General features: G+C 55.1%; 1 protein-coding gene across 1 annotated transcript in view; it reads right to left on the bottom strand.

Moving 5' to 3' along the window:
• The window catches only part of LOC140724192 (uncharacterized), a 283,664-nt gene that overhangs the window by 33,245 nt on the left and 226,183 nt on the right, over positions 1-24,236 (bottom strand). Inside the window, exon 38 of the mRNA XM_073038679.1 lies at positions 6,213-6,299. Within this exon, the coding sequence (XP_072894780.1) occupies positions 6,213-6,299 (87 nt within the window). The remainder of the gene's footprint in view (positions 1-6,212; positions 6,300-24,236) is intronic.

The following is a 24,236-nucleotide window of genomic DNA, read 5'->3' as shown; positions in this document are numbered from 1 at the left end:
GAGAGATCCGTCGGCAGGAAGGGAATGGGGAAGAGAGATGCCACAGGAGGAAGGGGGATGGGGAAGAGAGATCCCTCAGGAGGAAGGAGGATGGGGAAGAGAGCTCCCACAGGAGGAAGGGGGATGCGGAAGAGAGATCCCGCAGGATGAAGGGGGATGGAGGAGAGATCCCACAGGAGGAAGTAGGATCGGGAAGAGAGATCCCACAGGAGGAAGGGGGTTGGGGAGGAGTGATCCCTCGGGAGGAAGAGAATGGGGAAGAGCGATCCCACAGGAGGAAGGGGGATGGGGAAGAGACATCCCACAGGAGAAAGGGGGATGGAGGAGAGATCCCACAGGAGCAAGTGTGATCGAGGAGAGATCCCAGAGGAGGAAGGGGTTTGGGAAGCGAGATCCCACAGGAGGAAGGGGGATGCGGAAGAGCGATCCCACAGGATGAAGGTGGACGGGGAATAGAGATCCCACAGGAGGAAGGGGGATGGGGAAGAGAGATTCCACAGGAGGAAGGGAGATGAGCCAGAGTGATCCCTCTGGAGGAAGGGGGATGGGGAAGCGAGATCCCTCTGGAGGAAGGGGGAAGGGGAAGAGTGATCCCACAGGAGGATGGGGGATGCGGAAGAGTGATCGCACAGGTTGAAGGGGGACGGGGAAGAGAGATCTCTCGGCAGGAAGGGAATGGGGAAGAGAGATGCCACAGGAGGAATGTGGATTGGGAAGAGAGATCCCACAGGAGGAAGGGGGATTGGGAAGAGAGATTCCACAGGAGGAAGGGAGATGAGGCAGAGTGATCCCTCTGGAGGATGGGGGATGGGGAAGAGAGATCCCACAGGATGAATGGGGACGGGGAATAGAGATCCCATAGGAGAAAGGGGAATGGGGTAGAGAGATTCCCCAGGAGGAAGGGAGATGGGGAAGAGAGATCCCACAGGATGAAGGGGGATGTGGAAGAGAGATCCCACAGGAGGAAGGAGGATTGGGAAGAGAGATCCCACAGGAGGAAAGGGAAGGGTAAGATAGATACCAGAGGAGAAAGAGGGATGGGGAGGAAAGATCCCAAAGGGGGATAGGGAGGAGAGATCCCACAGGAGGAAAGGGATGTGGAAGAGATATCCCACAGGAAGAAGAGGGATTGTGAAGAGAGATCCCACAGCAGGAAGGGGGATGGGGAAGAGAGATCCCTCAGGAGGAAGGGGAAGGGGAAGAGAGATCCCACAGGAGGAAGGGGGATGCGGAAGAGAGATCCCACAGGATGAAGGGGGACGGTGATTAGAGATCGCACAGGAGGAATGGGGATGGAGAAGAGAGATTCCACAGGAGGAAGGGAGATGGGGAAGACAGATCCCACAGGAGGAAGGCGGATGGGTTAGAGAGATTCCACAGGAGGAAGGGAGATGGGGAAGATAGATCCCACAGGATGAAGGGGGTTGTGGAAGAGAGATCCGACAGGAGGAAGGGGGATGTGGCAGAGTGATCCCTCTGGAGGAAGGGGTACGGGGAAGAGAGATCCCACAGGAGGAAAGGGAAGTGGAAGATAGATACCAGAGGAGAAAGAGGGATGGGGAGGAATATCACAAAGGGGGATAGGGAGTAGAGATCCCACAGTACGAAGGGGGAGGGGGAAGAGAGATCCCACAGGAGGAAGGGGGACGGGGAAGAGAGATCCCACAGGAGGAAGGGGGACGGGGAATAGAGATCCCACAGGAGGAAGGGGGTCGGGGAAGAGAGATCCCACAGGAGGAAGGGGAATGGGGAAGTTAGATCCCACAGGAGGAAGGGGATAGGGAAGAGAGTTCCCACAGGTGGAAGGGGGATGGAGGAGAGATCCCAAAGAAGGAAGGGGGAAGGGGAAGAGACATCCCTCAGGAGGAAGGGGGAACTGGAAGAGAGATCCCACAGGAGGAAGTGGGATGCGGAAGAGAGATCCCACAGGTTGAAGGGGGACGGGGAAGAGAGATCCGTCGGCAGGAAGGGAATGGGGAAGAGAGATGCCACAGGAGGAAGGGGGATGGGGAAGAGAGATCCCTCAGGAGGAAGGAGGATGGGGAAGAGAGCTCCCACAGGAGGAAGGGGGATGCGGAAGAGAGATCCCGCAGGATGAAGGGGGATGGAGGAGAGATCCCACAGGAGGAAGTAGGATCGGGAAGAGAGATCCCACAGGAGGAAGGGGGTTGGGGAGGAGTGATCCCTCGGGAGGAAGAGAATGGGGAAGAGCGATCCCACAGGAGGAAGGGGGATGGGGAAGAGACATCCCACAGGAGAAAGGGGGATGGAGGAGAGATCCCACAGGAGCAAGTGTGATCGAGGAGAGATCCCAGAGGAGGAAGGGGTTTGGGAAGCGAGATCCCACAGGAGGAAGGGGGATGCGGAAGAGCGATCCCACAGGATGAAGGGGGACGGGGAATAGAGATCCCACAGGAGGAAGGGGGATGGGGAACAGAGATTCCACAGGAGGAAGGGAGATGAGGCAGAGTGATCCCTCTGGAGGAAGGGGGATGGGGAAGCGAGATCCCTCTGGAGGAAGGGGGAAGGGGAAGAGTGATCCCACAGTAGGAAGGGGGATGCGGAAGAGTGATCGCACAGGTTGAAGGGGGACGGGGAAGAGAGATCTCTTGGCAGGAAGGGATTGGGGAAGAGAGATGCCACAGGAGGAATGTGGATTGGTAAGAGAGATCCCACAGGAGGAAGGGGGATGCGGAAGAGAGATCCCACAGGATGAAGGGGGACGGGGAATAGAGATCCCACCGGAGGAAGGGGGATGGGGAAGAGAGATTCCACAGGAGGAAGGGAGATGAGGCAGAGTGATCCCTCTGGAGGAAGGGGGACGGGGAAGAGAGATCCCTCTGGAGGATGGGAGATGGGGAAGAGAGATCCCACAGGATGAAGGGGGATGTGGAAGAGAGATCCGACAGGAGGAAGAGGGATGAGGCAGAGAGATCTGACAGGAGGAAGGGGGATGGGGAAGAGATATCCCACAGGAGGAAAGGGAAGGGGAAGATAGATACCAGAGGAGAAAGAGGGATGGGGAGGAAAGATCCCAAAGCGGGATAGGGAGGAGAGATCCCACAGGAGGAAGGGGATGGGGAAGAGATATCCCACAAGAAGAAGGGGGATTGGGAAGAGTGATCCCACAGCAGGAAGGGGGATGGGGAAAAGAGATCCCTCAGGAGGAAGGGGGAAGGGGAAGGGAGATCCCACAGGAGGATGTGGTATGGGGAAGAGAGATCCCACAGGAGGATTGAAAATGGGGAAGAGAGATCCCACAGGAGGAAGGTGGATGGGGAATAGAGATCCCACAGGAGGAAGGGGATGGGGAAGAGAGTTCCCACAGGAGGAAGGGGGATGGGGAAGAGAGATCCCAGAGGAGGAAGGTGGATGGGGAAGAGAGATCCCAGAGGAGGAATGGGGACGTTGAAGAGAGATCCCACAGGAAGAAGGGGTATGGGGAATAGAGATCCCACAGGAGGAAGGGGGATGTGGAAGAGAGATCCAACAGGAGGAAGGGGGATGGGGAAGAGAGATCCCACAGGAGGAAGGGGGATGTGGAAGAGAGATCCCACAGGAGGAAGGGGGATGAGGTAGAGTGATCCCTCTGGAGGAAGGGGTATGTGGAAGAGAGATCCCACAGGAGGAAAGGGAAGGGGAAGATAGATACCAGAGGAGAAAGTGGAATGGGGAGGAAAGATCCCAAAGGGGGATAGGGAGGAGAGATCCCACAGGCGGAAGGGGGATGGGGAAGAGATATCCCTCAGGAAGAAGGGGGATGGGGAAGGGAGATCCCACAGCAGGAAGGGGGATTGGGAAGAGAGATCCCACAGGAGGAAGGGGGATGGAGGAGAGATCCCACAGGAGAAAGCGGGATGGGAAAGAGAGATCCCACAGGAGGAAGGGGGATGGGGAAGAGAGATCCCTCGGCAGGAAGGGAATGGGGAAGAGAGATCCCACAGGAGAAAGGGGGATGGGGAAGTGAGATCCCACAGCAGGAAGGGGGATTGGGAAGAGAGATCCCACAGGAGGAAGGGGGATTGCGAAGAGAGATCCCACAGGAGGAAGTGGGATCGGGAAGAGAGATCCCACAGGAGGAAGGGGGACGTGGAATAGAGATCCCACAGGTGGAAGGGGGATGGGGAAGAGAGATCCCTCGGCAGGAAGGGAATGGGGAAGAGAGATCCCACAGGAGGAAGGGGGTTGGGGGAGGGAGATCCCTCAGGAGGAAGGAGGATGCGGAAGAGAGATCCCACAGGAGGAATGGGGATGCGGAAGAGAGATCCCACAGGATGAAGGGGGATGGGGAATAGAGATCCCACAGGATGAAGTGGGATGGGGAAGAGAGATTCCACAGGAGCAAAGGGAAGGGGAAGATAGGTACCAGACGAGAAAGAGGGATTGGGAGGAAAGATCCCAAAGGGGGATAGGGAGGAGAGATCCCACAGGAGGAAGGGGGAGGGGGATGGGGAAGAGAGATCCCACAGGAGGAAGGGGGATGGGGAAGAGAGAGTTCCCAGGAGGAAGGGAGATGGGGAAGAGAGATCCCACAGGATGAAGGGGGATGTGGAAGAGAGATCCCACAGGAGGAAGGGGGATGGGGAAGAGAGATCCCACAGGAGGAAAGGGAAGGGTAAGATAGATACCAGAGGAGAAAGAGGGATGGGGAGGAGAGATCCCAAAGGGGGATAGGGAGGAGAGATCCCACAGGAGGAAAGGGATGGGGAAGAGATATCCCACAGGAGGAAGGGGGATGGGGAAGAGAGATCCCACAGGAAGAAGGGGGATGGGGAAGAGAGATCCCACAGGAGGAAGGGGGATGGGGATGAGATCCCTGAGAAGGAGGGGGGATGGGGAAGAGAGATCCCCGCGAAGGAGAGGGGATGGGGAAGAGAGATCCCACAGGTGGAAGGGGGATGGGAGAGGGAGATACCACCGGAAGAAGGGGGATTGGGAAGAGAGATCCCACAGGAGGAAGGTGGATGGGGAGGAGCGATCCCACAGAATGAAGGGGGATGAGGCAGAGTGATCCTTCTGGAGGAAGTGGGATGGGGAAGAGAGATCCCACAGGAGGAAGGGAGATGAGAAAGACAGATTCCACAGGAAGAGGGGAATTGAAACAGGGTCCAAAAAGCAGAAAGTGCGATGTGCAAAACTGGGCTGAGAAGTGGCAGATGGAGTTCAACCCAAATGAGTGTGAAGTGGTTCAATTTGGTAGGTCAAATATGATGGCAGAATATAGTATTAATGGTAAGACTCTTAGCAGTGTGGAGGATCAGAGGGATCCTGGGGTCCGAGTACATAGGACACTCAAAGCTGCTATGCAGGTTGACTCTGTAGTTAAGAAGGCGTACGGTGTATTGGCCTTCATCAGTCTTGGCATTGAGTTTAAGAGTCGAGAGGTAATGTTTAAGAGTTGAGAGGTTATGAGGGGGATAGATCGAGTTAATGTGGATAGGCTTTTTCATTGAGAGTAGGGGAGATTCAAACAAGATGACATGATTTGAGAGTTAGGGGGCAAACGTTTAAAGGTAATATGACGGGTAATAGGCCGAGATGTCCTGTTTCTGTACTGTAATTGTTATATGGTTTTATGTTGCAGCTATATAGGACCCTGGTCAGACCCTTCTTGGAGTACTGTGCTCAATTCTGGTCGCCTCACTATAGGAAGGATGTGGAAACCATAGAAAGGGTGCAGAGGAGATTTACAAGGATGTTCCCTGGTTTGGGGAGCATGCCTTATGAGAATAAGTTGAGTGAACACAGCCTTTTCTCTTGGAGAGACAGAGGATGAGAGGTGATTTGATAGAGGTGTACAAGATAATGAGAGGCTTTGATCATGTGGTTTGTCAGAGGCTTTTCCCCAGGGCTGAACTGGCTAACATGAGAGGGCATAGTTTTAAGGTGCTTGGAAGTAGGTACAGAGGAGTTGTCAGGGGTAAGTTTTTTTACACAGGGAGTGGTGAGTGCGTGGAATGGGCTGCTGGCGGCGGTGGTGGAGGCGGAAACGATCGGATCTTTTAACTCCAGGAAGGCTACATGGAGCTTAGAAATATGGATAAAACCGAGATAATTCTAAGGTAGAAACATGTTCGGGACAGCTTTGTGGGCCGACGGGCCTGTATTGTGCAGTAGGTATTCTATGTTTCCTTATTTCTACTGATCACATTAATCCTCAGTGTCAGACACCCAGTGACTGTAAACACAATCTCCCACAGTCTGGTACTTACCCCAGTTTCTGTATTTTACACTCCGGGTTCCTCAGAGCCGTAGACACCAGTTTCACTCCTGAATCTCCCAGGTCATTTCCCCCAAGTCTAAACACAAACAGACAGATTGATGAACAAAGTGATTCAAACCGTGGGTCTGGGGGAAGTTCCCTCACTCGGACATTTCAGGAAACATTAAACTCTTCAGTAAATCACTGATCGGAGTTCCCTTCACTGTCAATGTCCCTCACTGACCAGCTCCAGGGTATTCACTGAATGTCAGTAATTTCGTCTGTCAGTGTGACCCTGTAAACTCCACATATTCTGTCCCATTCCCCGATGGAGAGAAAAGTGTTCCTGACCAGAATGCAGAAATCTCAATGGGACACAGTGAAATAGACTCACCCAAGCTAAAGGGATGGGGAAGAGAGATCCCACAGGAGGAAGGGGGATGGGGAAGAGAGATCCCACAGGAGGAAGGGGGATGGGAAAGAGAGATCCCAATGGAGGAAGGGGGATGGGAAAGAGAGATACCAATGGAGTAAGGGGGATGGGAGAGAGAGATACCACGGGAGGAGGGGGGGATGGAGAAGAGAGATCCCACAGGAGGAAGGGGGATGGGGAAGAGAGATCCCACAGGAGGAAGGGAGATGGGGAAGAGAAATTCCACAGGACAATGGGGCATGCCGAAGAGAAATCTGACAGGAAGAAGTCGATTGGAGAGAGAGATCCCACAGTAGGAAAGGGTATGGGGAAGAGAGTTCCAACAGCAGGAAGGGATGTGGAACTGAAATCCATATAAGGAAGGGGGTTGGGGAAGAGCGATCTCATAGGTGAAAGGGAGAAGGGGAAGAGAGATCTCAGAGGAGGAAGGGGGATGGGAAGAGATCCCACAGGAGGAAGGGGGATGGGGAAGAGAGATCCCTCGGGAGGAAGGGAATGGGGAAGAGAGATCCCACAGGAGGAAGGGAATGGGGAAGAGAGATCCCACAGGTGGAATGGGGATGGGAAAGAGTGATCCCACCGGAGGAAGGGGGATGGGGAAGAGCGATCCCACAGGAGGAAGGGGGATGGGGAAGAGAGATCTCCCAGGAGGAAGGGAGAAGGGGAAGAGAGATCCCAGAGGAGGTAGGGGTTGGGAAGAGAGATCCCCCAGGAGGAAGGGGGATGGGGAAGAGATCCCAGAGAAGGAAGGGGGATGGGCGAGAGTGATACCACCGGAGGAAAGGGGATGGGGAATAGAGATCCCACCGGTGGAAGGTGGATGGGAAAGAGAGATCCCACAGGATGAAGGGCTTTGGGGAAGAGAGGTCCCACAGGAGAAAGGGGGATGAGGAAGAGAGATCCTAGAGGAGGAAATGGATGGGGAATAGAGATCCCAGAGAAGGAAGGGGGACAATGAAGACTGATCCCACAGAAGTAAGAGTGATGGGGAAGTGAAATACCACAGGAGGAAGGGGGATGGGGAAGAGAGATCCCACACGGGGAAGGGGGATGGGGAAGAGAGATCCCACAGGAGGAAGGAAGAAGGGGAAGAGAGATCCCAGAGGAGGTAGGGGTTGGGAAGAGCGATCTCCCAGGAGGAAGGGGGATGGGGAAGAGATCCCAGAGAAGGAAGGGGGATGGGAAAGAGAGATCCCAATGGAGGAAGGGGGATGGGAAAGAGAGATACCAATGGAGTAAGGGGGATGGGAGAGAGAGATACCACGGGAGGAGGGGGGGGATGGAGAAGAGAGATCCCACAGGAGGAAGGGGGATGGTGAAGAGAGATCCCACAGGAGGAAGGGAGATGGGGAAGAGAAATTCCACAGGACAATGGGGCATGCCAAAGAGAAATCTGACAGGAAGAAGTCGATGGGAGAGAGAGATCCCACAGTAGGAAAGGGTATGGGGAAGAGAGTTCCAACAGCAGGAAGGGATGTGGAACTGAAATCCATATAAGGAAGGAGGTTGGCGAAGAACGATCTCATAGGTGAAAGGGAGAAGGGGAAGAGAGATCTCAGAGGAGGAAGGGGGATGGGGAAGAGATCCCACAGGAGGAAGGGGGATGGGGAAGAGACATCCCTCGGGAGGAAGGGAATGGGGAAGAGAGATCCCACAGGAGGAAGGGAATGGGGAAGAGAGATCCCACAGGTGGAAGGGGGATGGGAGAGAGAGATCCCACAGTAGGAATGGGGATGGGAAAGAGTGATCCCACCGGAGGAAGGGGGATGTGGAAGAGAGAACCCCGCGGAGAAAGGGTAATGGTGAAGAGAGATCCCACAGGAGGAAGGGGGATGGGAAAGAGAGATCCCACAGGAGGAAGGGGGATGGGGAAGAGAAATTCCACAGGACAATGGGGCATGCCAAAGAGAAATCTGACAGGAAGAAGTCGATGGGAGAGAGAGATCCCACAGTAGGAAAGGGTATGGGGAAGAGAGTTCCAACAGCAGGAAGGGATGTGGAACTGAAATCCATATAAGGAAGGGGGTTGGGGAAGAACGATCTCATAGGTGAAAGGGAGAAGGGGAAGAGAGATCTCAGAGGAGGAAGGGGGATGGGGAAGAGATCCCTCAGGAGGAAGGGGGATGGGGAAGAGACATCCCTCGGGAGGAAGGGAATGGGGAAGAGAGATCCCACAGGAGGAAGGGAATGGGGAAGAGAGATCCCACAGGTGGAAGGGGGATGGGAGAGAGAGATCCCACAGTAGGAATGGGGATGGGAAAGAGTGATCCCACCGGAGGAAGGGGGATGTGGAAGAGAGAACCCCCCGGAGAAAGGGTAATGGTGAAGAGAGATCCCACAGGAGGAAGGGGGATGGGAAAGAGAGATCCCACAGGAGGAAGGGGGATGGGGAAGAGCGATCCCACAGGAGGAAGGGAGATGGGGAAGAGAAATTCGACAGGACAATGGGGCATGCCAAAGAGAAATCTGACAGGAAGAAGTCGATGGGAGAGAGAGATCCCACAGTAGGAAAGGGTATGGGGAAGAGAGTTCCAACAGCAGGAAGGGATGTGGAACTGAAATCCATATAAGGAAGGGGGTTGGGGAAGAGCGATCTCATAGATGAAAGGGAGAAGGGGAAGAGAGATCTCAGAGGAGGAAGGGGGATGGGGAAGAGATCCCACAGGAGGAAGGGGGATGGAGAAGAGAGATCCCTCGGGAGGAAGGGAATGGGGAAGAGAGATCCCACAGGAGGAAGGGAATGGGGAAGAGAGATCCCACAGGTGGAAGGGGGATGGGAGAGAGAGATCCCACAGTAGGAATGGGGATGGGAGAGAGAGATCCCACAGTAGGAATGGGGATGGGAAAGAGTGATCCCACCGGAGGAAGGGGGAATGGGAAGAGCGATCCCACAGGAGGAAGGGGGATGGGGAAGAGATCCCAGAGAAGGAAGGGGGATGGGCGAGAGTGATACCACCGGAGCAAAGGGGATGGGGAATAGAGATCCCACCGGTGGAAGGTGGATGGGAAAGAGAGATCCCACAGGATGAAGGGCTTTGGGGAAGAGAGGTCCCACAGGAGAAAGGGGGATGAGGAAGAGAGATCCTAGAGGAGGAAATGGATGGGGAATAGAGATCCCAGAGAAGGAAGGGGGACAATGAAGACTGATCCCACAGAAGTAAGAGTGATGGGGAAGTGAAATACCACAGGAGGAAGGGGGATGGGGAAGAGAGATCCCACACGGGGAAGGGGGATGGGGAAGAGAGATCCCACAGGAGGAAGGAAGAAGGGGAAGAGAGATCCCAGAGGAGGTAGGGGTTGGGAAGAGCGATCTCCCAGGAGGAAGGGGGATGGGGAAGAGATCCCAGAGAAGGAAGGGGGATGGGAAAGAGAGATCCCAATGGAGGAAGGGGGATGGGAAAGAGAGATACCAATGGAGTAAGGGGGATGGGAGAGAGAGATACCACGGGAGGAGGGGGGGGATGGAGAAGAGAGATCCCACAGGAGGAAGGGGGATGGTGAAGAGAGATCCCACAGGAGGAAGGGAGATGGGGAAGAGAAATTCCACAGGACAATGGGGCATGCCAAAGAGAAATCTGACAGGAAGAAGTCGATGGGAGAGAGAGATCCCACAGTAGGAAAGGGTATGGGGAAGAGAGTTCCAACAGCAGGAAGGGATGTGGAACTGAAATCCATATAAGGAAGGAGGTTGGGGAAGAACGATCTCATAGGTGAAAGGGAGAAGGGGAAGAGAGATCTCAGAGGAGGAAGGGGGATGGGGAAGAGATCCCACAGGAGGAAGGGGGATGGGGAAGAGAGATCCCTCGGGAGGAAGGGAATGGGGAAGAGAGATCCCACAGGAGGAAGGGAATGGGGAAGAGAGATCCCACAGGTGGAAGGGGGATGGGAGAGAGAGATCCCACAGTAGGAATGGGGATGGGAAAGAGTGATCCCACCGGAGGAAGGGGGATGTGGAAGAGAGAACCCCGCGGAGAAAGGGTAATGGTGAAGAGAGATCCCACAGGAGGAAGGGGGATGGGAAAGAGAGATCCCACAGGAGGAAGGGGGATGGGGAAGAGAAATTCCACAGGACAATGGGGCATGCCAAAGAGAAATCTGACAGGAAGAAGTCGATGGGAGAGAGAGATCCCACAGTAGGAAAGGGTATGGGGAAGAGAGTTCCAACAGCAGGAAGGGATGTGGAACTGAAATCCATATAAGGAAGGGGGTTGGGGAAGAACGATCTCATAGGTGAAAGGGAGAAGGGGAAGAGAGATCTCAGAGGAGGAAGGGGGATGGGGAAGAGATCCCTCAGGAGGAAGGGGGATGGGGAAGAGACATCCCACAGTAGGAATGGGGATGGGAAAGAGTGATCCCACCGGAGGAAGGGGGATGTGGAAGAGAGAACCCCCCGGAGAAAGGGTAATGGTGAAGAGAGATCCCACAGGAGGAAGGGGGATGGGAAAGAGAGATCCCACGGGAGGAAGGGGGATGGGGAAGAGCGATCCCACAGGAGGAAGGGGGATGGGGAAGAGCGATCCCACAGGAGGAAGGGAGATGGGGAAGAGAAATTCCACAGGACAATGGGGCATGCCAAAGAGAAATCTGACAGGAAGAAGTCGATGGGAGAGAGAGATCCCACAGTAGGAAAGGGTATGGGGAAGAGAGTTCCAACAGCAGGAAGGGATGTGGAACTGAAATCCATATAAGAAGGGGGTTGGGGAAGAGCGATCTCATAGATGAAAGGGAGAAGGGGAAGAGAGATCTCAGAGGAGGAAGGGGGATGTGGAAGAGATCCCACAGGAGGAAGGGGGATGGGGAAGAGAGATCCCTCGGGAGGAAGGGAATGGGGAAGAGAGATCCCACAGGAGGAAGGGAATGGGGAAGAGAGATCCCACAGGTGGAAGGGGGATGGGAGAGAGAGATCCCACAGTAGGAATGGGGATGGGAAAGAGTGATCCCACCGGAGGAAGGGGGATGGGGAAGAGCGATCCCACAGGAGGAAGGGGGATGGGGAAGAGATCCCAGAGAAGGAAGGGGGATGGGCGAGAGTGATACCACCGGAGCAAAGGGGATGGGGAATAGAGATCCCACCGGTGGAAGGTGGATGGGAAAGAGAGATCCCACAGGATGAAGGGCTTTGGGGAAGAGAGGTCCCACAGGAGAAAGGGGGATGAGGAAGAGAGATCCTAGAGGAGGAAATGGATGGGGAATAGAGATCCCAGAGAAGGAAGGGGGACAATGAAGACTGATCCCACAGAAGTAAGAGTGATGGGGAAGTGAAATACCACAGGAGGAAGGGGGATGGGGAAGAGAGATCCCACACGGGGAAGGGGGATGGGGAAGAGAGATCCCACAGGAGGAAGGAAGAAGGGGAAGAGAGATCCCAGAGGAGGTAGGGGTTGGGAAGAGCGATCTCCCAGGAGGAAGGGGGATGGGGAAGAGATCCCAGAGAAGGAAGGGGGATGGGAAAGAGAGATCCCAATGGAGGAAGGGGGATGGGAAAGAGAGATACCAATGGAGTAAGGGGGATGGGAGAGAGAGATACCACGGGAGGAGGGGGGGGATGGAGAAGAGAGATCCCACAGGAGGAAGGGGGATGGTGAAGAGAGATCCCACAGGAGGAAGGGAGATGGGGAAGAGAAATTCCACAGGACAATGGGGCATGCCAAAGAGAAATCTGACAGGAAGAAGTCGATGGGAGAGAGAGATCCCACAGTAGGAAAGGGTATGGGGAAGAGAGTTCCAACAGCAGGAAGGGATGTGGAACTGAAATCCATATAAGGAAGGAGGTTGGGGAAGAACGATCTCATAGGTGAAAGGGAGAAGGGGAAGAGAGATCTCAGAGGAGGAAGGGGGATGGGGAAGAGATCCCACAGGAGGAAGGGGGATGGAGAAGAGAGATACCTCGGGAGGAAGGGAATGGGGAAGAGAGATCCCACAGGAGGAAGGGAATGGGGAAGAGAGATCCCACAGGTGGAAGGGGGATGGGAGAGAGAGATCCCACAGTAGGAATGGGGATGGGAGAGAGAGATCCCACAGTAGGAATGGGGATGGGAAAGAGTGATCCCACCGGAGGAAGGGGGATGGGGAAGAGCGATCCCACAGGAGGAAGGGGGATGGGGAAGAGATCCCAGAGAAGGAAGGGGGATGGGCGAGAGTGATACCACCGGAGCAAAGGGGATGGGGAATAGAGATCCCACCGGTGGAAGGTGGATGGGAAAGAGAGATCCCACAGGATGAAGGGCTTTGGGGAAGAGAGGTCCCACAGGAGAAAGGGGGATGAGGAAGAGAGATCCTAGAGGAGGAAATGGATGGGGAATAGAGATCCCAGAGAAGGAAGGGGGACAATGAAGACTGATCCCACAGAAGTAAGAGTGATGGGGAAGTGAAATACCACAGGAGGAAGGGGGATGGGGAAGAGAGATCCCACACGGGGAAGGGGGATGGGGAAGAGAGATCCCACAGGAGGAAGGAAGAAGGGGAAGAGAGATCCCAGAGGAGGTAGGGGTTGGGAAGAGCGATCTCCCAGGAGGAAGGGGGATGGGGAAGAGATCCCAGAGAAGGAAGGGGGATGGGAAAGAGAGATCCCAATGGAGGAAGGGGGATGGGAAAGAGAGATACCAATGGAGTAAGGGGGATGGGAGAGAGAGATACCACGGGAGGAGGGGGGGGATGGAGAAGAGAGATCCCACAGGAGGAAGGGGGATGGTGAAGAGAGATCCCACAGGAGGAAGGGAGATGGGGAAGAGAAATTCCACAGGACAATGGGGCATGCCAAAGAGAAATCTGACAGGAAGAAGTCGATGGGAGAGAGAGATCCCACAGTAGGAAAGGGTATGGGGAAGAGAGTTCCAACAGCAGGAAGGGATGTGGAACTGAAATCCATATAAGGAAGGAGGTTGGCGAAGAACGATCTCATAGGTGAAAGGGAGAAGGGGAAGAGAGATCTCAGAGGAGGAAGGGGGATGGGGAAGAGATCCCACAGGAGGAAGGGGGATGGGGAAGAGAGATCCCTCGGGAGGAAGGGAATGGGGAAGAGAGATCCCACAGGAGGAAGGGAATGGGGAAGAGAGATCCCACAGGTGGAAGGGGGATGGGAGAGAGAGATCCCACAGTAGGAATGGGGATGGGAAAGAGTGATCCCACCGGAGGAAGGGGGATGTGGAAGAGAGAACCCCGCGGAGAAAGGGTAATGGTGAAGAGAGATCCCACAGGAGGAAGGGGGATGGGAAAGAGAGATCCCACAGGAGGAAGGGGGATGGGGAAGAGAAATTCCACAGGACAATGGGGCATGCCAAAGAGAAATCTGACAGGAAGAAGTCGATGGGAGAGAGAGATCCCACAGTAGGAAAGGGTATGGGGAAGAGAGTTCCAACAGCAGGAAGGGATGTGGAACTGAAATCCATATAAGGAAGGGGGTTGGAAAAGAACGATCTCATAGGTGAAAGGGAGAAGGGGAAGAGAGATCTCAGAGGAGGAAGGGGGATGGGGAAGAGATCCCTCAGGAGGAAGGGGGATGGGGAAGAGACATCCCTCGGGAGGAAGGGAATGGGGAAGAGAGATCCCACAGGAGGAAGGGAATGGGGAAGAGAGATCCCACAGGTGGAAGGGGGATGGGAGAGAGAGATCCCACAGTAGGAATGGGGATGGGAAAGAGTGATCCCACCGGAGGAAGGGGGATGTGGAAGAGAGAACCCCCCGGAGAAAGGGTAATGGTGAAGAGAGATCCCACAGGAGGAAGGGGGATGGGAAAGAGAGATCCCACAGGAGGAAGGGGGATGGGGAAGAGCGATCCCACAGGAGGAAGGGGGATGGGGAAGAGCGATCCCACAGGAGGAAGGGAGATGGGGAAGAGAAATTCCACAGGACAATGGGGCATGCCAAAGAGAAATCTGACAGGAAGAAGTCGATGGGAGAGAGAGATCCCACAGTAGGAAAGGGTATGGGGAAGAGAGTTCCAACAGCAGGAAGGGATGTGGAACTGAAATCCATATAAGAAGGGGGTTGGGGAAGAGCGATCTCATAGATGAAAGGGAGAAGGGGAAGAGAGATCTCAGAGGAGGAAGGGGGATGGGGAAGAGATCCCACAGGAGGAAGGGGGATGGGGAAGAGAGATCCCTCGGGAGGAAGGGAATGGGGAAGAGAGATCCCACAGGAGGAAGGGAATGGGGAAGAGAGATCCCACAGGTGGAAGGGGGATGGGAGAGAGAGATCCCACAGTAGGAATGGGGATGGGAAAGAGTGATCCCACCGGAGGAAGGGGGATGGGGAAGAGCGATCCCACAGGAGGAAGGGGGATGGGGAAGAGATCCCAGAGAAGGAAGGGGGATGGGCGAGAGTGATACCACCGGAGCAAAGGGGATGGGGAATAGAGATCCCACCGGTGGAAGGTGGATGGGAAAGAGAGATCCCACAGGATGAAGGGCTTTGGGGAAGAGAGGTCCCACAGGAGAAAGGGGGATGAGGAAGAGAGATCCTAGAGGAGGAAATGGATGGGGAATAGAGATCCCAGAGAAGGAAGGGGGACAATGAAGACTGATCCCACAGAAGTAAGAGTGATGGGGAAGTGAAATACCACAGGAGGAAGGGGGATGGGGAAGAGAGATCCCACACGGGGAAGGGGGATGGGGAAGAGAGATCCCACAGGAGGAAGGAAGAAGGGGAAGAGAGATCCCAGAGGAGGTAGGGGTTGGGAAGAGCGATCTCCCAGGAGGAAGGGGGATGGGGAAGAGATCCCAGAGAAGGAAGGGGGATGGGAAAGAGAGATCCCAATGGAGGAAGGGGGGTGGGAAAGAGAGATACCAATGGAGTAAGGGGGATGGGAGAGAGAGATACCACGGGAGGAGGGGGGGGATGGAGAAGAGAGATCCCACAGGAGGAAGGGGGATGGTGAAGAGAGATCCCACAGGAGGAAGGGAGATGGGGAAGAGAAATTCCACAGGACAATGGGGCATGCCAAAGAGAAATCTGACAGGAAGAAGTCGATGGGAGAGAGAGATCCCACAGTAGGAAAGGGTATGGGGAAGAGAGTTCCAACAGCAGGAAGGGATGTGGAACTGAAATCCATATAAGGAAGGAGGTTGGGGAAGAACGATCTCATAGGTGAAAGGGAGAAGGGGAAGAGAGATCTCAGAGGAGGAAGGGGGATGGGGAAGAGATCCCACAGGAGGAAGGGGGATGGGGAAGAGAGATCCCTCGGGAGGAAGGGAATGGGGAAGAGAGATCCCACAGGAGGAAGGGAATGGGGTAGAGAGATCCCACAGGTGGAAGGGGGATGGGAGAGAGAGATCCCACAGTAGGAATGGGGATGGGAAAGAGTGATCCCACCGGAGGAAGGGGGATGTGGAAGAGAGAACCCCGCGGAGAAAGGGTAATGGTGAAGAGAGATCCCACAGGAGGAAGGGGGATGGGAAAGAGAGATCCCACAGGAGGAAGGGGGATGGGGAAGAGAAATTCCACAGGACAATGGGGCATGCCAAAGAGAAATCTGACAGGAAGAAGTCGATGGGAGAGAGAGATCCCACAGTAGGAAAGGGTATGGGGAAGAGAGTTCCAACAGCAGGAAGGGATGTGGAACTGAAATCCATATAAGGAAGGGGGTTGGGGAAGAACGATCTCATAGGTGAAAGGGAGAAGGGGAAGAGAGATCTCAGAGGAGGAAGGGGGATGGGGAAGAGATCCCTCAGGAGGAAGGGGGATGGGGAAGAGACATCCCTCGGGAGGAAGGGAATGGGGAAGAGAGATCCCACAGGAGGAAGGGAATGGGGAAGAGAGATCCCACAGGTGGAAGGGGGATGGGAGAGAGAGATCCCACAGTAGGAATGGGGATGGGAAAGAGTGATCCCACCGGAGGAAGGGGGATGTGGAAGAGAGAACCCCCCGGAGAAAGGGTAATGGTGAAGAGAGATCCCACAGGAGGAAGGGGGATGGGAAAGAGAGATCCCACAGGTGGATGGGGGATGGGGAAGAGCGATCCCACAGGAGGAAGGGAGATGGGGAAGAGAAATTCCACAGGACAATGGGGCATGCCAAAGAGAAATCTGACAGGAAGAAGTCGATGGGAGAGAGAGATCCCACAGTAGGAAAGGGTATGGGGAAGAGAGTTCCAACAGCAGGAAGGGATGTGGAACTGAAATCCATATAAGGAAGGGGGTTGGGGAAGAGCGATCTCATAGATGAAAGGGAGAAGGGGATGAGAGATCTCAGAGGAGGAAGGGGGATGGGGAAGAGATCCCACAGGAGGAAGGGGGATGGGGAAGAGAGATCCCTCGGGAGGAAGGGAATGGGGAAGAGAGATCCCACAGGAGGAAGGGAATGGGGTAGAGAGATCCCACAGGTGGAAGGGGGATGGGAGAGAGAGATCCCACAGTAGGAATGGGGATGGGAAAGAGTGATCCCACCGGAGGAAGGGGGATGTGGAAGAGAGAACCCCGCGGAGAAAGGGTAATGGTGAAGAGAGATCCCACAGGAGGAAGGGGGATGGGAAAGAGAGATCCCACAGGAGGAAGGGGGATGGGGAAGAGAAATTCCACAGGACAATGGGGCATGCCAAAGAGAAATCTGACAGGAAGAAGTCGATGGGAGAGAGAGATCCCACAGTAGGAAAGGGTATGGGGAAGAGAGTTCCAACAGCAGGAAGGGATGTGGAACTGAAATCCATATAAGGAAGGGGGTTGGGGAAGAACGATCTCATAGGTGAAAGGGAGAAGGGGAAGAGAGATCTCAGAGGAGGAAGGGGGATGGGGAAGAGATCCCTCAGGAGGAAGGGGGATGGGGAAGAGACATCCCTCGGGAGGAAGGGAATGGGGAAGAGAGATCCCACAGGAGGAAGGGAATGGGGAAGAGAGATCCCACAGGTGGAAGGGGGATGGGAGAGAGAGATCCCACAGTAGGAATGGGGATGGGAAAGAGTGATCCCACCGGAGGAAGGGGGATGTGGAAGAGAGAACCCCCCGGAGAAAGGGTAATGGTGAAGAGAGATCCCACAGGAGGAAGGGGGATGGGAAAGAGAGATCCCACAGGTGGAAGGGGGATGGGGAAGAGCGATCCCACAGGAGGAAGGGAGATGGGGAAGAGAAATTCCACAGGACAATGGGGCATGCCAAAGAGAAATCTGACAGGAAGAAGTCGATGGGAGAGAGAGATCCCACAGTAGGAAAGGGTATGGGGAAGAGAGTTCCAACAGCAGGAAGGGATGTGGAACTGAAATCCATATAAGGAAGGGGGTTGGGGAAGAGCGATCTCATAGATGAAAGGGAGAAGGGGAAGAGAGATCTCAGAGGAGGAAGGGGGATGGGGAAGAGATCCCACAGGAGGAAGGGGGATGGGGAAGAGAGATCCCTCGGGAGGAAGGGAATGGGGAAGAGAGATCCCACAGGAGGAAGGGAATGGGGAAGAGAGATCCCACAGGTGGAAGGGGGATGGGAGAGAGAGATCCCACAGTAGGAATGGGGATGGGAAAGAGTGATCCCACCGGAGGAAGGGGGATGGGGAAGAGCGATCCCACAGGAGGAAGGGGGATGGGGAAGAGAGATCTCCCAGGAGGAAGGGAGAAGGGGAAGAGAGATCACAGAGGAGGTAGGGGTTGGTAAGAGAGATCCCCCAGGAGGAAGGGGGATGGGGAAGAGATCCCAGAGAAAGAAGGGGGATGGGCGAGAGTGATACCACCGGAGGAAAGGGGATGGGGAATAGAGATCCCACCGGTGGAAGGTGGATGGGAAAGAGAGATCCCACAGGATGAAGGGCTTTGGGGAAGAGAGGTCCCACAGGAGAAAGGGGGATGAGGAAGAGAGATCCTAGAGGAGGAAATGGATGGGGAATTGAGATCCCAGAGAAGGAAGGGGGACAATGAAGACTGATCCCACAGAAGTAAGAGTGATGGGGAAGTGAAATACCACAGGAGGAAGGGGGATGGGGAAGAGAGATCCCACACGGGGAAGGGGGATGGGGAAGAGAGATCCCACAGGAGGAAGGGAGAAGGGGAAGAGAGATCCCAGAGGAGGTAGGGGTTGGGAAGAGAGATCTCCCAGGAGGAAGGGGGATGGGGAAGAGATCCCAGAGAAGGAAGGGGGATGGGAAAGAGAGATCCCAATGGAGGAAGGGGGATGGGAAAGAGAGATACCAATGGAGTAAGGGGGATGGGAGAGAGAGATACCACGGGAGGAGGGGGGGGATGGAGAAGAGAGATCCCACAGGAGGAAGGGGGATGGTGAAGAGAGATCCCACAGGAGGAAGGGAGATGGGGAAGAGAAATTCCACAGGACAATGGGGCATGCCAAAGAGAAATCTGACAGGAAGAAGTCGATGGGAGAGAGAGATCCCACAGTAGGAAAGGGTATCGGGAAGAGAGTTCCAACTGCAGGAAGGGATGTGGAACTGAAATCCATATAAGGAAGGAGGTTGGGGAAGAACGATCTCATAGGTGAAAGGGAGAAGGGGAAGAGAGATCTCAGAGGGGGAAGGGGGATGGGGAAGAGATCCCACAGTAGGAAGGGGGATGGGGAAGAGACATCCCTCGGGAGGAAGGGAATGGGGAAGAGAGATCCCACAGGAGGAAGGGAATGGGGAAGAGAGATCCCACAGGTGGAAGGGGGATGGGAGAGAGAGATCCCACAGTAGGAATGGGGATGGGAAAGAGTGATCCCACCGGAGGAAGGGGGATGTGGAAGAGAGAACCCCGCGGAGAAAGGGTAATGGTGAAGAGAGATCCCACAGGAGGAAGGGGGATGGGAAAGAGAGATCCCACAGGAGGAAGGGGGATGGGGAAGAGACATCCCTCGGGAGGAAGGGAATGGGGAAGAGAGATCCCACAGGAGGAAGGGAATGGGGAAGAGAGATCCCACAGGTGGAAGGGGGATGGGAGAGAGAGATCCCACAGTAGGAATGGGGATGGGAAAGAGTGATCCCACCGGAGGAAGGGGGATGTGGAAGAGAGAACCCCCCGGAGAAAGGGTAATGGTGAAGAGAGATCCCACAGGAGGAAGGGGGATGGGAAAGAGAGATCCCACAGGAGGAAGGGGGATGGGGAAGAGCGATCCCACAGGAGGAAGGGAGATGGGGAAGAGAAATTCCACAGGACAATGGGGCATGCCAAAGAGAAATCTGACAGGAAGAAGTCGATGGGAAAGAGAGATCCCACAGTAGGAAAGGGTATGGGGAAGAGAGTTCCAACAGCAGGAAGGGATGTGGAACTGAAATCCATATAAGGAAGGGGGTTGGGGAAGAGCGATCTCATAGATGAAAGGGAGAAGGGGAAGAGAGATCTCAGAGGAGGAAGGGGGATGGGGAAGAGATCCCGCAGGAGGAAGGGGGATGGGGAAGAGAGATCCCTCGGGAGGAAGGGAATGGGGAAGAGAGATCCCACAGGAGGAAGGGAATGGGGAAGAGAGATCCCACAGGTGGAAGGGGGATGGGAGAGAGAGATCCCACAGTAGGAATGGGGATGGGAAAGAGTGATCCCACCGGAGGAAGGGGGATGGGGAAGAGCGATCCCACAGGAGGAAGGGGGATGGGGAAGAGAGATCTCCCAGGAGGAAGGGAGAAGGGGAAGAGAGATCCCAGAGGAGGTAGGGGTTGGTAAGAGAGATCCCCCAGGAGGAAGGGGGATGGGGAAGAGATCCCAGAGAAAGAAGGGGGATGGGCGAGAGTGATACCACCGGAGGAAAGGGGATGGGGAATAGAGATCCCACCGGTGGAAGGTGGATGGGAAAGAGAGATCCCACAGGATGAAGGGCTTTGGGGAAGAGAGGTCCCACAGGAGAAAGGGGGATGAGGAAGAGAGATCCTAGAGGAGGAAATGGATGGGGAATAGAGATCCCAGAGAAGGAAGGGGGACAATGAAGACTGATCCCACAGAAGTAAGAGTGATGGGGAAGTGAAATACCACAGGAGGAAGGGGGATGGGGAAGAGAGATCCCACACGGGGAAGGGGGATGGGGAAGAGAGATCCCACAGGAGGAAGGGAGAAGGGGAAGAGAGATCACAGAGGAGGTAGGGGTTGGGAAGAGAGATCTCCCAGGAGGAAGGGGGATGGGGAAGAGATCCCAGAGAAGGAAGGGGGATGGGAAAGAGAGATCCCAATGGAGGAAGGGGGATGGGAAAGAGAGATACCAATGGAGTAAGGGGGATGGGAGAGAGAGATACCACAGGAGGAGGGGGGGATGGAGAAGAGAGATCCCACAGGAGGAAGGGGGATGGTGAAGAGAGATCCCACAGGAGGAAGGGAGATGGGGAAGAGAAATTCCACAGGACAATGGGGCATGCCAAAGAGAAATCTGACAGGAAGAAGTCGATGGGAGAGAGAGATCCCACAGTAGGAAAGGGTATGGGGAAGAGAGTTCCAACTGCAGGAAGGGATGTGGAACTGAAATCCATATAAGGAAGGAGGTTGGGGAAGAACGATCTCATAGGTGAAAGGGAGAAGGGGAAGAGAGATCTCAGAGGAGGAAGGGGGATGGGGAAGAGATCCCACAGTAGGAAGGGGGATGGGGAAGAGACATCCCTCGGGAGGAAGGGAATGGGGAAGAGAGATCCCACAGGAGGAAGGGAATGGGGAAGAGAGATCCCACAGGTGGAAGGGGGATGGGAGAGAGAGATCCCACAGTAGGAATGGGGATGGGAAAGAGTGATCCCACCGGAGGAAGGGGGATGTGGAAGAGAGAACCCCGCGGAGAAAGGGTAATGGTGAAGAGAGATCCCACAGGAGGAAGGGGGATGGGAAAGAGAGATCCCACAGGAGGAAGGGGGATGGGGAAGAGAAATTCCACAGGACAATGGGGCATGCCAAAGAGAAATCTGACAGGAAGAAGTCGATGGGAGAGAGAGATCCCACAGTAGGAAAGGGTATGGGGAAGAGAGTTCCAACAGCAGGAAGGGATGTGGAACTGAAATCCATATAAGGAAGGGGGTTGGGGAAGAACGATCTCATAGGTGAAAGGGAGAAGGGGAAGAGAGATCTCAGAGGAGGAAGGGGGATGGGGAAGAGATCCCTCAGGAGGAAGGGGGATGGGGAAGAGACATCCCTCGGGAGGAAGGGAATGGGGAAGAGAGATCCCACAGGAGGAAGGGAATGGGGAAGAGAGATCCCACAGGTGGAAGGGGGATGGGAGAGAGAGATCCCACAGTAGGAATGGGGATGGGAAAGAGTGATCCCACCGGAGGAAGGGGGATGTGGAAGAGAGAACCCCCCGGAGAAAGGGTAATGGTTAAGAGAGATCCCACAGGAGGAAGGGGGATGGGAAAGAGAGATCCCACAGGAGGAAGGGGGATGGGGAAGAGCGATCCCACAGGAGGAAGGGAGATGGGGAAGAGAAATTCCACAGGACAATGGGGCATGCCAAAGAGAAATCTGACAGGAAGAAGTCGATGGGAGAGAGAGATCCCACAGTAGGAAAGGGTATGGGGAAGAGAGTTCCAACAGCAGGAAGGGATGTGGAACTGAAATCCATATAAGGAAGGGGGTTGGGGAAGAGCGATCTCATAGATGAAAGGGAGAAGGGGAAGAGAGATCTCAGAGGAGGAAGGGGGATGGGGAAGAGATCCCACAGGAGGAAGGGGGATGGGGAAGAGAGATCCCTCGGGAGGAAGGGAATGGGGAAGAGAGATCCCACAGGAGGAAGGGAATGGGGAAGAGAGATCCCACAGGTGGAAGGGGGATGGGAGAGAGAGATCCCACAGGAGGAAGGGGGATGGGAAAAGATCCCAGAGAAGGAAGGGGGATGGGCGAGAGTGATACCACCGGAGCAAAGGGGATGGGGAATAGAGATCCCACCGGTGGAAGGTGGATGGGAAAGAGAGATCCCACAGGATGAAGGGCTTTGGGGAAGAGAGGTCCCACAGGAGAAAGGGGGATGAGGAAGAGAGATCCTAGAGGAGGAAATGGATGGGGAATAGAGATCCCAGAGAAGGAAGGGGGACAATGAAGACTGATCCCACAGAAGTAAGAGTGATGGGGAAGTGAAATACCACAGGAGGAAGGGGGATGGGGAAGAGAGATCCCACACGGGGAAGGGGGATGGGGAAGAGAGATCCCACAGGAGGAAGGAAGAAGGGGAAGAGAGATCCCAGAGGAGGTAGGGGTTGGGAAGAGCGATCTCCCAGGAGGAAGGGGGATGGGGAAGAGATCCCAGAGAAGGAAGGGGGATGGGAAAGAGAGATCCCAATGGAGGAAGGGGGATGGGAAAGAGAGATACCAATGGAGTAAGGGGGATGGGAGAGAGAGATACCACGGGAGGAGGGGGGGGATGGAGAAGAGAGATCCCACAGGAGGAAGGGGGATGGTGAAGAGAGATCCCACAGGAGGAAGGGAGATGGGGAAGAGAAATTCCACAGGACAATGGGGCATGCCAAAGAGAAATCTGACAGGAAGAAGTCGATGGGAGAGAGAGATCCCACAGTAGGAAAGGGTATGGGGAAGAGAGTTCCAACAGCAGGAAGGGATGTGGAACTGAAATCCATATAAGGAAGGAGGTTGGGGAAGAACGATCTCATAGGTGAAAGGGAGAAGGGGAAGAGAGATCTCAGAGGAGGAAGGGGGATGGGGAAGAGATCCCACAGGAGGAAGGGGGATGGGGAAGAGAGATCCCTCGGGAGGAAGGGAATGGGGAAGAGAGATCCCACAGGAGGAAGGGAATGGGGAAGAGAGATCCCACAGGTGGAAGGGGGATGGGAGAGAGAGATTCCACAGTAGGAATGGGGATGGGAAAGAGTGATCCCACCGGAGGAAGGGGGATGTGGAAGAGAGAACCCCGCGGAGAAAGGGTAATGGTGAAGAGAGATCCCACAGGAGGAAGGGGGATGGGAAAGAGAGATCCCACAGGAGGAAGGGGGATGGGGAAGAGACATCCCTCGGGAGGAAGGGAATGGGGAAGAGAGATCCCACAGGAGGAAGGGAATGGGGAAGAGAGATCCCACAGGTGGAAGGGGGATGGGAGAGAGAGATCCCACAGTAGGAATGGGGATGGGAAAGAGTGATCCCACCGGAGGAAGGGGGATGTGGAAGAGAGAACCCCCCGGAGAAAGGGTAATGGTGAAGAGAGATCCCACAGGAGGAAGGGGCATGGGAAAGAGAGATCCCACAGGAGGAAGGGGGATGGGGAAGAGCGATCCCACAGGAGGAAGGGAGATGGGGAAGAGAAATTCCACAGGACAATGGGGCATGCCAAAGAGAAATCTGACAGGAAGAAGTCGATGGGAGAGAGAGATCCCACAGTAGGAAAGGGTATGGGGAAGAGAGTTCCAACAGCAGGAAGGGATGTGGAACTGAAATCCATATAAGGAAGGGGGTTGGGGAAGAGCGATCTCATAGATGAAAGGGAGAAGGGGAAGAGAGATCTCAGAGGAGGAAGGGGGATGGGGAAGAGATCCCACAGGAGGAAGGGGGATGGGGAAGAGAGATCCCTCGGGAGGAAGGGAATGGGGAAGAGAGATCCCACAGGAGGAAGGGAATGGGGAAGAGAGATCCCACAGGTGGAAGGGGGATGGGAGAGAGAGATCCCACAGTAGGAATGGGGATGGGAAAGAGTGATCCCACCGGAGGAAGGGGGATGGGGAAGAGCGATCCCACAGGAGGAAGGGGGATGGGGAAGAGAGATCTCCCAGGAGGAAGGGAGAAGGGGAAGA

Source organism: Hemitrygon akajei, unplaced genomic scaffold (genome assembly GCF_048418815.1).
Source record: "Hemitrygon akajei unplaced genomic scaffold, sHemAka1.3 Scf000172, whole genome shotgun sequence".
Lineage (NCBI taxonomy): Eukaryota > Metazoa > Chordata > Chondrichthyes > Myliobatiformes > Dasyatidae > Hemitrygon > Hemitrygon akajei.
Note: the sequence above shows the minus strand (reverse complement) of the source record. Positions and strands in the feature narration are given on the sequence as shown.